General features: G+C 38.1%; 2 protein-coding genes and 1 long non-coding RNA gene across 3 annotated transcripts in view; 1 reads left to right on the top strand and 2 right to left on the bottom strand.

Moving 5' to 3' along the window:
• The window catches only part of LOC137874499 (serine/threonine-protein kinase DCLK2-like), a 20990-nt gene extending 19449 nt beyond the window's left edge, over positions 1-1541 (bottom strand). The window contains exons 1-3 of the mRNA XM_068713201.1: positions 1502-1541; positions 1272-1318; positions 998-1167 (exon numbers count right to left, since the gene is read on the bottom strand). The gene's annotated coding sequence lies outside the window, so the exon portion shown is untranslated. The remainder of the gene's footprint in view (positions 1-997; positions 1168-1271; positions 1319-1501) is intronic.
• Positions 1-12378, top strand: part of LOC137874503 (uncharacterized) — a 12379-nt gene extending 1 nt beyond the window's left edge. Inside the window, exons 1-4 of the long non-coding RNA XR_011103316.1 lie at positions 1-624; positions 1013-1173; positions 2807-2844; positions 11980-12378. The exon at positions 1-624 is cut by the window's left edge and continues 1 nt beyond it. This is a non-coding gene — a long non-coding RNA (uncharacterized lncRNA). The remainder of the gene's footprint in view (positions 625-1012; positions 1174-2806; positions 2845-11979) is intronic.
• On the bottom strand, positions 3140-14918 carry LOC137874497 (NLR family CARD domain-containing protein 3-like). The gene is made up of 11 exons (XM_068713196.1): positions 14791-14918; positions 13271-13374; positions 13098-13190; positions 11647-11739; positions 11262-11363; positions 10161-10237; positions 8199-9972; positions 7881-8054; positions 7517-7690; positions 7025-7071; positions 3140-6824 (listed from the first exon to the last, which is right to left on the bottom strand). Exons 2-11 carry the CDS (start codon positions 13351-13353, stop codon positions 6292-6294), a joined length of 3150 nt encoding a protein of 1049 aa, XP_068569297.1. The 5' UTR covers positions 13354-13374; positions 14791-14918; the 3' UTR covers positions 3140-6291.

Genomic DNA, 14918 nt, shown 5'->3' with positions numbered 1-14918 from the left:
CGACTATCAGATAATATGTTATCAGACTTTTTAAACATCGATATCAGTCGTTCAAGTTTCTGGAGGTCGTGTTGATATTCAGCGACAATACAGACACCAATTTAATAGTATCAACGTCATAGTAATCAAGTGAAATAATCATCATCATCATAATAATAAACAATAATAACAAAAGGTTAAAACAAGGGGAAAGTATGTATATTGCTTGGCAAATTCATTACAAGTAATTTCAATGAGCTTTACATTAAAGCAATTGTTTCTTTTGGTAATCAAACTTATTCTCTTTGTTGTCGACAGATGATTATTAAATATGAAGCTTGAGACGATTATCGTAGAATAAAGACAGGCAACAGGCCAAGAAATAATCTGACTCACAAACTCCACAAAAACAACACAATCTGGATTAAACACACAAGATAGAACGTGTTAATTAGTGCTGAGTGATTGATTAAATGTTGTGCATCCTATCCTCTTATCTTCAGGGCTCTTATTGTGAAACATTGAAGGAGACGCCCCACCCTTCCTCAGTGAGTGGGGGGGGGGGTGACAGCTGGGACCTGCCCCCCCCAACCCCCCCTTTAACCGTCAGCCAACCCAGTGAACCATTCATCCCAGTATGACGAGGTGAACAAACCATTGTGTTCCCGTACACATGAACCAATGCAGTTAATACTAAAAACAACATATTAACAATTTCATGAGGGTGTTTTTGTATTCTCATTTTATCATCATGAATAAAAAATTACTGAAAAATTGTTTAGTTGACGTATAAAGAAACCTGATTTGTATTTTATTTTATTTCCGCCCCCCCCCCCCCCCCCCCCCAACGCAACGAAAAAGGGATTTTAGAGAGAAGCAGACAGAAATATCCACAATATGTGTTTGAAGGATATATCCAGGATGGAAACGGTTTAAAAAGATAAAGATGGAAGCTAAAGCTAAAGCTAACAGTGTAAAAGAGACAGAAGACGATGAAATTAAGAAATAACACTGTTACACTCCGCTCCTCCAGACCCTGATCACACAGCACCTGTTGGCAGTGATCAAACCTCTCTGGACGATGGGGGTATGGCTGCTGGTCTTCCACCCAGGTCACCTTTCTGTTCCCCTCAGAGAGGAGGAGGTTCTTGTGGGCCGTGTTGGGGTCCAAAGTAAGCTCACAGGCATCTGGAGGTAAGAAAACACTTTATTCTAAAAGAATTCAAACCATTTCTGACCATTTTCCAAGACTACTTTATCCTTTTACAACCAGCAAACATACAGATACTTACATTTCCTAAAGCCTGGCTCCATCCTGTGACTTCCACCATGTTCAACACTGTTGAGAAAACTCCATTTTTAGAATTTAGTCAAGATAATAAGGTACCCATGACTTTGGATTGGACCTTGAGTTTCAAGGTTGGCACTACACTCCAATCGCACCATCGTAGATCTGTAGCAGTAATCCCAACACCTCTTTCACTTCAGTAAGAAAGTCAATAAAGTAGTATTCTATACTTACTTGAGTATGCTGAGCTTGTGCTCCGGATTGTTCCTCAGCTCAGCTTCTTTCCCGAGTCTCCTGGATGGTTGTAGCTCAGGTCCAGCTCCACCAGATGGGAGGGGTTGGACTGTAGAGTCGAGGCCAGAAAAGCGCAGCCAACCTCTGTGATCTGGCAACCTGACAACCTGAGAAAAAAACACAGTTTCTTAGTACACCAGCAAACATGTTTGAGATATGTTTATAAAAAGCAGTGGTGGGTCGAGTGCAGATTCGCAAAGTTTCTGAATGATGAAAAAGATGTTCATAAAAGGCGCTAACTGTAAATGGGATTATGTACTGTGGAACTGGTGGTGTTGGGATAACTAAAGCATCTGGGAACTATCAATGTCTGTTCATAATTGTGTGCCAATCCATCCTGGAGATATTGACAGAGTTCACTGGATGATAGATAGATGTCAGGGGATCCCCAAAGTAATTAGGATCCATCCTCTGGGGACCATGAGGAAGATAACTTTATATTCGTGTCAATACTTCAGTGTCTCCAGTCTGCAGCGTTCACTGGGTAGTCCGTCACATAGCAGCTCCACTCCTGAATCGTTCAGGTCGTTGTTGCTGAGGTCCAGAGTAGGGGCGCTTCAGAGCAAAGGCCAGGTGCTCCACCAGCTCCGCCGTCACTGTGCAGTCTGCTAGTCTGTGGGTAGATGTTGCAAGAAAGTGCATGGTGTTAGAACCGTTATGAGACACAGGGTTACAATCCTGCTTATCTTGGTCAGAACTCATTATACTACATTTGCTCAAGTACTGAATCCAACAGCACAGTGATGCTGCAAACACACAATGATCTTATAGAATATGATGCATTGCTGTAGGTTCAAGTTTAAAAAAAAACACGCAACATGCACATTAATAATGTAAAAACATCAGATATAATAGTAAAACACTGACAGGGAACATTTTACTGCTCTTTTACTTGAAGTACATTAAGCAGATAGTACTTTTACTTCAGGTTTTGGAGTATTTTTTACAGTGTTAGTAGTGCTTTTATGGCTACAAACAAATTAAAACAAATGTTGCACGAGCATCCATTTTCAAATGTGTGCGGTTCAGTTGTGACGTCACTTTGTGAAGGACTCACTGGTGTTTGTTTTCCTCCACTAGATGTCACCACATCATCATCTTCTTCACCTCCATCTTGTTTCCTCTCTGCAGACTCACTGTGACTGACTGAAGTCTGTGAGGCTGAATTAGAAATGATTCAAAAATAATGTGATTATGATTTATTACTTCACTTCAATCAGCTTTTTTATTTGTTTTTATTTTTAGCACAGCTTCCTGTGACACATCCAGACCACGCCTTGTGAGTACGTTTTAAGTTTGTATTAAATCAACCAGTGTTTACACCACGCAAGGTTGTTTTGTGTGTATGTTTGAATAAAATAAAAATTACAAAAATAAATTGAATTGAACAGATCTGAAACAAGCCGCGACTCTTAAACTGCATCATGAATCTCACCTTAAATGTTCCTTCAGACCCTGGTTTGATATAGTTTGTCCAGTCAGAGTTGAAAGAGGAACTAAAGTGCAGTAAGTGAAACGTTTACATCACCTGAGTGATGGTTCTGTGTCTTTCACTGCAACATTCATAAAACACCTTGATGTTTATTGATTGATTTATTGAGGAACAATTACAAACACATCAGCGTCAAATTAAAATACATGAAGAGTTCAGACACAAAAACAGACATCTACATTTTTATGCATTTTCCTAAAAATAATTTTTTTATTGTTTATTGTTTGATTGAAATATCAATCAAACTGGTGTTTTGTTTGAAAATGGCATTTTTCTGTTTTTTGTGCATTAACTCTTCACATGAAACCCCAAATATGAACATGAATAATATATGAATATTTCACATTTGTGTTCATCTGGATTTCTCAGCCACAAAATATGTAGTCATCATATCTGGTGAGGTGAAACATGCTAAAAAATGTTTGATACTGTCTTTAAAGTCAACACTTCAAATTATAAAATGAAACACGATCCTCTACAAAGCTTATAACAACTTTTCACAAACAGCACAAACCTCCAGCATAAAGGACACTAAAGTAAAATACTACACAAAGTGTACAACTGTTGAAATCCGGTTCTTATTTGAGAAGGTGCTGAACGTGACACCAGTACGTTTTCTTTAAAGACTATTTTTTGGCCAATTTATTAAACAGAAATATGAAGAATACACCCAAATATGAATGTACTGTATATAAATACATGGAATGTGTTTTTAATCATTTTTAACACATAAAATATGGTGCTTGACATAATTAAACTTATACTGATGCCATCTATGAAGTATAAACATGATAAATGATGCAGATAAACACAATTCAGAACAGATGAAATAATGAAATATTGAAGGTTTTTTTCCCCTTAAACTTCTCCATACACCAAAAAAATGCAGAATTAGGCAATACAAAGTCAAAGCTAATATTGAAATATAATTCTAGTACTATGACTTAAAAAATGTAGTTTTATTTATATAGCAAAACACACATGGAGGCTGATACCTACATGTTTCATTAAAGCTGAAAAGTGCAATCTAACAGTTTATTATTTACATTTATTTCCAAACTTCGACCTAATGGAGCTCCAGTTCAAAGCAAAGCTATGAATGTGGTTTTATTTCCACAGAAGCCTATGACACATCATATTCTAACAAATCGTAAATAGTACTTGTCTTTCTTAGAATGATCTCTAGAAAGATGGAGGTGACCACATTTTACTAAAGTACAAGTACTGAATCCCACTATCTATCTGTTTATAGACATAACATGTTTTTATTTTCTATGAATGCACACGTTTTAATGTTGTAGTGCTGCGCTATATTTTAAGTATAAAGCGTGATTGTTTGAAGGAGATTAAAGAAGACAATCAGCTGAACAACGACTCAAACAATTTAAAAGCAATAACCAGAAACCCATTGATCTTTGACTCAGAGTCTAAACACACAGATGTATCTGGCCCTGTACAAATAGTCACAACATGAGAAGCATTCAAAATGCTGAGTGGTTAAATAATAAAAGATACAGCTGCTGACTAAACGTAAACCATTAATAAGATGACACCATACCTATTTACATCATTATACTTAAAACAAGACTATAAACTACTCATCTACACACTGATCTGCTGATCTACACAAACAAACAATACAAATAGAAGTTATTATCAACACCAACGTGCTAAATGCTATTTTATAAAACCCATGAAACTTAAAGTTGGTTGGTCAAACTTAATCATTTAAAAGTAATTTGGTCAAATCTTACATAGTAAAGCAGCTACTGAGCTTCTGGCAGTGGAAATACATCAGTGAGTTTAGACTTTTTAAGGTAAATAATAGGGTTACAACAGAAATATAATAATAGGAACAGCAGGTTTCTGGAGCCACATATTCCGTCACATCGCTAACGCTGTGTTCACACCAAACACGAAGCAAATCTTTTGCCTGGCATCGAACCACTACTGCTGCTTTGTACATGTTGTCGTAGTTGCAGATATCCTGGGAGACTTAACGCTCTCATCGAGCTCTCGATGAAATTCACTGAGCTACATTTAGCACGTGTTGGCTGGTTTACGACAGCGGTACGAACCCAAAATTAACATGTTTTTCTGTGATTTAATCGCAATAAATGGATAAAAAGGAATGACGAAATAACTACATCCTGATGCTGAATTGTTAAAAGTCTGAATTCATGCTTTGTCAGGTCTGTCTGCAAGACAAAATGCAAACCACTTTTAAAATGTTTACTGAATGAGAGTTCTGATTAATCAGGACTAGGCTATGCTAACATTGTAGCTGTTCCAACCACACTCAAAATAACGTCATCAAGGTATAAATACAGCAGTGACGTCACTGTTTCTTTACCATAGACACTCTATGGTTTAAACACATACATCTACACACAGTTTTCGTCCGGTCTCTGTACAAATATGAGGTACAACATTTAATCCTCAACGACACAGCTTTACTCGAATTTCTTGCTCCAGTTGAAATATTTAAACTTGCACAAATTTTGCATCTTCACCTCATTCGTATGATTTACATCACCCTGTCTTACTTACTGAATTACTGTCTATTCACGTCTTGGCGTTGGGTGTGAACACACTACAAAGCTAAAGACGCTCTAACTTCTGTTTCACTGTGACTTTAAGAGAACTGGATGCTATGTTTCAAGATGGCGCCCCGTTCATTTCAATGCAGCCAGGAGGCACATGGCACATGCACTGTTGCCAATTTAGCGACTTACGTATTTTCTTACTTTGCAGACATTTATTCAAAATGCTGCGCATGTGGTGTCAAATAGGTGGACGTTTTCTTAATTTGCTCGTGTTTTCATAAGTTGCAGTCTAACGGGAAGGTTACCTTTTGTGACACAAGCTTGTTGTTGGCTAAGCTGTGTTGTTCTTGCCATCTTAGCAAAATTTGTATTTTATTTTTTTTTATGTTTCCCCTATTAACTTTACTGTTTTACTTCGGAACTACGGGTGTTGTCGGCCCGTCGCACATGGCAAAATGAAAAGGTAAAGGCCAAAATACGGAGAAACAAAATCACTGATTCAAAAGGCTGAACAACCAGTCTGACAGCTCTTTCTCTGACTACCTTTGATACCATTCCAAGATGCTAAATCAGTCAAATGATACTGTGCTTGCAAACTTCTTCAACTCCCCGTTGGACAAACACATCTTACATGAAGCTTGTGTGATGGTTCCAAACATCCACATGCAAATCTATGCCTTTGGTTGATTGAGCTACGTCAACTGACAAAATAATGCAGAGGAATGAGGGTGAAGCTCAACAGCAGGATAGAGGGGCTCTTTGAACTCCTTGTTGAAGGTATAGAGGTGGATCGGACTGTCGGAGGAAACTCTGTAGAAGGACAGAGTGCCAGCCGGCCAATCCAGATACACCCCCAACCGACTGGAGCGTGAGGACTGGTGTAATACACTGAAACTCTCGTTGTTGTGCAAAACAAAACAACCATCAGCAGAGCAAATAATGCACCAAGACTTCTCGGTGCGGCCCAGCTTGCAATCATTCACATCTCCTTTCCTGCCAATGGTTCTGTACGTTAACCCAATGTTGAAGGGCTCCATCGCCTCCACCTCCCAGTAGCAGCGCTCCTCCAGACCCTGATCACACAGCACCTGTTGGCAGTGATCAAACCTTTCTGGATGATGGGGGTATGGCTGCTGGTCTTCCACCCAGGTCACCTTTCTGTTGCCTTCAGAGAGAAGGAGGTTCTTGTGGGCCGTGTTGGGGTCCAAAGTGAGCTCACAGGCATCTGGAGGTAAGAAAACACTTTGTTTTAGAACCAAAATATATAATTAATAAGCTGGGTAGCACTAAAGTCATCAAGCTACAAAGATATCCATCAGACACAAGGCCTTCCCTCCAGGAAGAATTTGTTGAAATTACTTTCTGCAAATGAATCACTGTGGTAACAACATTCAGCAATTGTCCAAGATTTCCACTGATTCTTACATTTCTTGAATCCCGGTTTCATCCGGTGACTTCCGCCATGTTTAAGACTGAAGAGAAATGACAATCAGACAAAGAACAAGCATTTAACTGACAGATGTTGGTCTCAGAAGCTTTGCCATCAGATGTGTTCATTGTGAATCTTTATTTGCATGTATTGTTATTGCTATCCAACCTATAATAATAATAATAATAATAATAATACATTTTATTTATTGAGCACTTTTCATAGTACTCAAAGACACTTAACATTAGAATCATCATATATAAAAGCTATACACGCTATAGCTATACACATGCTGTAGCACCTATAGTGCTACAGCATGTGATGACATTTTGGTAGAATTCGGTCCGATCAGAAGGTACCCTTGAGTTGTTTTGCAGTTGGCAGTATACTCCATCTCACTCTAGTGGATTTGTAAAGGTACTCCAGCAGCACTTATCTCTCAGTTCAGTAGAAAAGTAAAAAATCTAGTACTCCAGCATGATACTTACTTGAGTATGCTAAGCTTGTACTCTGGATCTTTCTTCAGTTCAGAAAGCAGCTTCTCTCCCAATTCTCCTGGATGGTTGTAGCTCAGGTCCAGCTCCATTAGTTGGGAGGTCTTTGAACGTAGACTCGAGGCCAGAGAAGCACAGCCAACCTCTGTGACCTGACAGCCTGACAACCTGAGGAAACAATGTTTGGTTTATTAGCATGCAGGTTCTAGAAGTATTTATAATGAAGCAAGTTTCTTGCATTCCTGAGTGAATGTCCAGAAGGTAACCTTAAAATAATGAGCCGGAAGCATTTTGTTCCAGCTCAGACTGACGGAGCAGCAGTGCAAAGAATGAACTCTGCTGCAGAAACAATAAATACCTCAGTGTTTTGAGTCTGCAGCATTGACTCGACAGTCCATCACAGAGGAGCTTTACTCCTGAATCTTTCAGGTCATTGTTGCTCAGATCCAGATCTCTCAGAGGTAAGTAGGGGAACTTGAAGCCAGAGGCCAGATGTTTAATCCACTCTTCATTCACTTTGCAGTCTGCTAGTCTAGGGGTGGATGATAGGGTTATTATATGAAAGTGAAACTGTGTGAAGATATACATAAAATAAGACAAGACTAACATACTACTCAGGAGTGAAATAACTATTGCAACCAGATTATGTTGCATATTACAGAGAAGGTAAACTTACATGGCCTTTCTGCTGCTCCTCACAGCTGGTATCAGCCTCCTTCTGCCTTCCTCCGATGTGTTGTAACTCTTCAAGTCCAACACGTCCAGATCGTTCTTTGATACCTGCAGCATGTAGGCCAGCGCAGAGCAGTGCAGGGGAGTCAGCTCTGTTTTTAAACGATCGGGCAATTTGAGATATTCTTGTATCTCATCTTTGACTTTGTGGTCTCTCATTTCGACCATATTCTGGAAGAGGTTGATGCCGCTGTCTGGAGAGAGGACCTTTCTTCGGATGGCCTTGAGGTGAGTCAAGATTTTCTTTTCGGTATCTTGGCTTGAGTCTGGTGGCGTCAGCAGACCCTGAAGGACTCTTCGGTTTGGTTCTACCACGAGGCCAAGGAGGAATCGCAAGAAGAAGTCCAGATGGCCGTTCTTATCCTCCAACACTTTGTCAACTGTCATCTTTAGAAGATCAAGTAAAGTATGTTCTTTGTCTTCCAGATCGAGGAAGTTGCCGAGCTCTTTTGTATTCTTGTTGGTGAAACAGTCAAAGACAAAAAGAGCTGCAAAGAACTCCTGTATGGTCAGGTGCACAAAGAAGAAGACCTTTTTCTGGGAAAAGACTTGTTCTTCCCGAAGAACCATGGTGCAAAATCCTGAGTAGATGGTTGCTTCTTGTATGTCAATGCCATATTCTTCCAGGTCTTCATCATAGAAGATGAGGTTGTTCTTCTGCAGCTGAACAAGTGCAAGCTTACCGAGTTTCAGAAGGAATTCCTTGTGTGTCTTTAGAAGTCTCTCTTTGTTTTTCTCTGTCTTCTGGTCAAATTTTCTGCTTCTGAGTTTTGTCTGGGTAAACAGGAAGTGCGCCATCATCTCTGTCAGAGTTTGAGGAGTTTCAGCTTTCTCTTCTCCCCCAAAGATCTCCTTAAATAATACGGCAGCAATCCAGCAGAAAATTGGGATCTGGCACATGATGTCGAGACTCTGTGAGGAGCGAATGTGCGAAATGATCCCGTCAGCTAGACCCACATCATGACGAAACCTCGCCCTGAAGTATTCTTCTTTTTGTGGGTCACTGAACCCACTTATCTCCGTCACCATGTCGACAAACTCTGCAGGGATCTGATTGGCTGCTGCTGGACGGGACGTTATCCAGAGTTTAGCATTATGAAGAAGGTTCCCCTGGATGAGGTTTGCTAGGAGGTTACCCACCGATGTTACTTCATTGACAGATGTTACCCGTTTGTTTTCGAAGTCCAGCTGAAGTCTGCTTTCATCCAGACCGTCCAGGATCACTATAACTTTGGCTTTGACGAAATCTTCTGAGTCTTTCAGATCGTGGACTGCAGGGTGAAGTTCAGTCAGGAGCTGGTGCAAGCTTTTGTCATCTTTATTCAAATTCAGTTCTCGGAAAGCGAGATTGAAAATGAAATCAACGTCCTGGTTTTCTCTCCCCTCGGCCCAATCAAGAATGAATTTCTGCACAGAAAAGGACTTTCCAATTCCTGCAACGCCCTTCGTCAGGACTGTTCTGATTGGTGTCTTTTGGCCTGGCAAAGGTTTCACGATGTCACTGAGGTTGACTGAATGTTCATAGGATTGTGGTTGTTTGGTGTGTCTGAACGATTGTTCCTCATGTTTCCCTTCACTCTCTGTGGTGGTGATGAAGAGTGTTGTGTAGATGCTGTTCATGGAGTTCTCTTGGTCACCGTTACCTTCAAATGTCAAAGTACATTTCCTCTCCATTGCTTTTTTAAGATTCTTCTTTGCTTTCAAAAAATGACTGCGCCCTGAAACAATCAAAATGCATGGTAGCACATTTCAAAATTCCAATAATAAATGATTACTATCAAATATCAAATATTTTGTCCTGCTAAAGCACAAGCAAACATTTTACCTCCGACACTGATGATGCAAGTATTAATGTACTACTAGCATTTGTTGAAGTAGCACAAAAAGTACAGATAACTAATCTTACCAGTGTCTTCCTCAGTATCTCTCTGGTATTCAGGATCTTTTCTGAGTTTTTTTCTATACGATTCCACAGTCAGCTGGCTGAAGGGTGATCAAAAAATACCTACGTTAGTCTGTCGGTTTTGGGGCCACAGTTCTGTACAATTTCAATTTCAGGATATTAAGATGACTTTCCTTGACAATTAAAGTGTTTATACAAGATAGTAAATAATTACTACCCAGTCATTCATAATTCCTGGACGACTGTAGTATGTGTTCATTTGTACTTGATCGTAGACAATTCCTGGACGACTATAGTATGTGTTCATTTGTACTTGATCGTAGACAATTGCTGGACAACTATAGTATGTGTTCATTTGTACTTGATAGTAGACAATTCTTGGACGACTATAGTATGTGTTGATTTGTACTTGATAGTAGGCAATTCTTGGAGGGCTATAGTGTGTGTTCATTCGTACTTGACAGTAGATAATTCCAGGACAACTATAGTATGTGTTCATTTGTTCCTGATAGTAGATAATTCCTGAAAGACTATAATATGTGTTGATTTGTACTTGATAGTAGACATTTCTTGGATGACTATAGTATGTGTTCATTTGTACTTGATAGTAGGGATCATGGTAGAAGCGTTCACGATTCCTGTCAGGTTTAAACAAACCTGTGAATTCTACCGAAGACATTGAAGCCGAGTGAAAGACAATGATGTCCAGAAGCTCAACAAATGGGAAACTGTCATATAACCATCACGCTTCAGTGAAACAAAAAAAAGAAGACTTGATCGTAGACAATTCTTGGATGACTTTAGCATGTGTTCATTTGTACTTAATAGTAGACAATTACTGCAGAACTACAGCATGTGTTCATTTGTACTTAATAGTCTTTCGTATTTAGATAATTCCTGGATGATTCAATAAAGTGTTCATTTATGCACGGTCATAGATAATTCCTGAAGACTACAGCATGTGTGTGGTGATTGTTTTTTTGAGTTGTAATATTTGACATTGTAAGTGTGTCAAATTGCTTACCAGAACGAATCTTTGATGAACCATAATGTGCTTTTAGATGCATGATATTTAGTTTGCAGAACACTATTCAATAAAATTACCTTTGTGTCTTAACACCAAACACGATCGGCTCGCCCATGGATCGATCATCTTTCATAGAGACACAGCTGGGAGCCGAGGACTCAGCTTCACTCATCTGTGATCTGTTAAGAGAAGAGAGTCTTGATATATATATATATACATACATACATACATACATACATACATACATACATACATAAATATACGTGTATATATACATTTATATATGTAAATATACGTGTATATATTTATATCTTACACACACAAACCACAATCTGTATTATTCCACACATAGTAAGATTTAAAGTTTAAACAAAATGCTAAAAAAAACAACTTGTTTACAGCTGCCCATTTATGATTGGCTATTACATAATATTGTTTAGAAAATACATTTAGTAAAATTACCGTTGTCTCTTATTAACACCAAACACGATCGGCTCGCCCATGGATCGATCATCCTTCAAAGAAGCCGAGGACTCAGCTTCACTCACCTGTGAACTATAAAGAGAAGAGAGTGAATAAATATGTATATATACATGTGTATATATCTATACATAGATTTATAAATATATATATCTATGTATACATACATATATAAATGTGTATATATACTAGTGCCGGGCAACTTAACACGTTATTATAGTGTTAACGTATTAATTAATTAACGTCGACAATTATTTTATCACGCATTAACGCAGTTTTTTTTTTTTTTAATGCAATACACACCGGGAATGCCAGCAAATCACCCAAACAAATGGTGGAGGAGTCTTCATCACTACGTTGGTGCAGCGTGTGGAGAAGTAGAGATAAACTAAAGACAAGCTAACAGACGCCACAGAGAAGTGGAGAGATACAAACTGCAGGACGACTAGTGTTGAGAAGACGTCGGTCTGAGGAACGTCCTCAGGATCATGAATGACGACACATAGGAGCCTCCCTCCAGACGCACCGTCACCAGAAGAACACACGAGTCGTACGAAGAGGAGGGGACTACAAAAGAGGCGGAGTCACAACGCGCACCGGCCGTCTCTCACCGGAGACTACCGGACATCGCCGGGTAACCATCGTCACCTCTGAGTTACGGTGCATTATGTTGATGAACAGTGGGAGCTGCATTCACATGCTCTGACTGTATGAAGACAGAAGACACACATTTTGATGAAACGTGTGGAACATTTTATTCATGTTGCACAGCAGTGGAATGTTTAAATAAAGTCACACACTGAGCACAGATAGTAGAAATATAACTGATACTGTGTGAAGAACACTGCTGTTAACAAGAATCTGATCTGTTTAAAGTGATTCAAACCAAATGTTAGTGTACTTTAGTTCATATAGCAGTACTTTAAAATAAAAGTGCGCAATACTACTTTTGAATTAATTATTGAACTTTGTGCATAACAATGTGATTAATCGCGATTAAAAATTGTAATCGTTGCCCACCACTAATATATACATATATTTACATATATATGTATGTATGTATATATACATACTATCCACAGACTACACATAGTAAGATACAGGTTTCAACAACATGCTAAAAAAAACGTTTTACATATATGTACATGTACATATACATATATATGTGTATGTACATAAATGTTTATATACATATATGTACATATACTGTATATATTTACATATGTATATATATATATATATATATATATATATATATATATATATATACACACACACACACAGACACAAACCACATACTGTATTCTACATAGTAAGATACAAGTTTGAACAAAATGCAAAAAAAAATCTTACAGCGTGTTCATCTTGTTCACAGCTGCCCATTTCTGATTGGCTATTACATAATATTGTTTAAATACATTCAGTAAAATTACCTTTGTGTCTTATTAACACCAAACACGATCGGCTCTCCCATGGATCGATCATCCTTCATAGAAGCCGAGGACTCAGCTTCACTCATCTCTGAACTATAAAGAGAAGAGAGTGAATAAATAAATACATAAATATTAATATTAATAAGTATATTTTAAGAGGTATAATATATTACCTGATCAGGTCACTGCTGGGCTGGTCAGACAGGGAGGTAGATGAAGAGCAGGATCGCTTCCTCTTGTTCCTCTTCTCGGCCATTTTCTTCCCTTGTAGCTGAAACTTTCATTTTAAAGCACTTAATACGTTTCCACCAGAATTTTAGGCTCAGATGATGAAAGACGGTCTGACAGAGACACATTTATACATTTTGATTACTTTTGTCCAAAGACACTTTAAATTATAATTAAATACATTGAAACCATGTGAGAGGAAGAGCTAAATATCTCAGTGCAAGCGCTTAGAAATGTAAAATATACTTCAATAATAATAATAATAATTACAGCTATGGTTTCAGCATTATATATAACGTGCAGCAGTTCCAAACTACACTGAAATAATTTGATATTATTGTATTATAATATAGTTATATTGTAATACAATGCAATATTTAAGATTATCATATGTGTTTTTATTTAAAATATGAAAAGTACATCGCAAATAAATGTAGTGGAGTAAAAAGTTCAATACTTCCCTTTGAGTTGTAGTAGAGTGGAAGTATAAAGTAGATTAAAGAGGAAATACTCTACGTAAAGTACCTCAAAGTATTTAAGAACAGTACTTGAATGAATATACTTTGTGCAGCAGGTCCTCACTACAGTCAAATATTATCAGATTAAGATCAGATGAGATAGAACTTTATTAATCCGTTGTTTGCTAGTTTGATAAAAGATCACAACAGAAGAATAAGAACAACAATATAAACGTATTTGAACAATAGAGTAATAAGTACTTGGTGTATAAGAAGTAATACAGAATAGTAATAACAGTGAGATACATTTAGTAAAAAAGTAAATTACAACTTCAACTTAAAAAGAGTAAAAACATAAAGTGTATTAGCCAGTGTCTAATAGAAGTTAGAAATATGATATAATGTAATGATCATCATATCATATGTTATTGTGTAATAATGTAATACAGTAGTTGAAATGAGCCTTTGCTTTACTTCCGTGCTTTATTAAAGATAAATATATCTATGTCTCTCTAGCTCTAAAATGGCCGTTTCTTTGTGCTGTTAAAACAGACGTCAGCCTTCCTCTCCCTCTTCAAACAGCACGAGGTGTGACTGCTGAACTTGTTCAGACTGCTGGACGTATTTGTAATGTCACACCTCTTTTTAAAAACACGAGCTATACACGGACTGCGCATGTGTGGCACACAATATTGGTGTTTAAAGATAAACCACTGAACGTGTACAGAGGCTTCTTTACGTTCCGTGTGAACATTAATAAATGTACAGAGAGTCAGCTGATTGGCTTCGTCCTTCTGATGACGTCATGTAAAGTCGTTTGGGATCAAAAGTTCTGCAGAAAAAAGTACACGTTGAGGTGAAGGTTTTTTTTTTTTTTTAACTGCGCACTCACACAGGACACAACATGTCGTCTGTGCACTAACTCCTACACACCGTAACAAAGTACACACTAACTCCTACACACCGTAACAAAGTACCCGGACCGTCAGCTGGTTCTTGGTACTCACTGTAAAGGTTTGACTCCTCGCTGCACACTGAGTCTATTAATAATTATAAGTGTCTTCAGCTCGGTTCAGGGTCCAGTCCTCTCGCGGAGCAGTAAAATGGAGAACCTGCGTAGTTTAATCTTTGGATC

The sequence above is a fragment of the Cebidichthys violaceus genome, unplaced genomic scaffold (genome assembly GCF_023349555.1).
Source record: "Cebidichthys violaceus isolate CVI_PGR_0920_01 unplaced genomic scaffold, fCebVio1.0.p SCAF_19, whole genome shotgun sequence".
Lineage (NCBI taxonomy): Eukaryota > Metazoa > Chordata > Actinopteri > Perciformes > Stichaeidae > Cebidichthys > Cebidichthys violaceus.
This window is presented reverse-complemented; position numbering and strand designations above follow the sequence as displayed.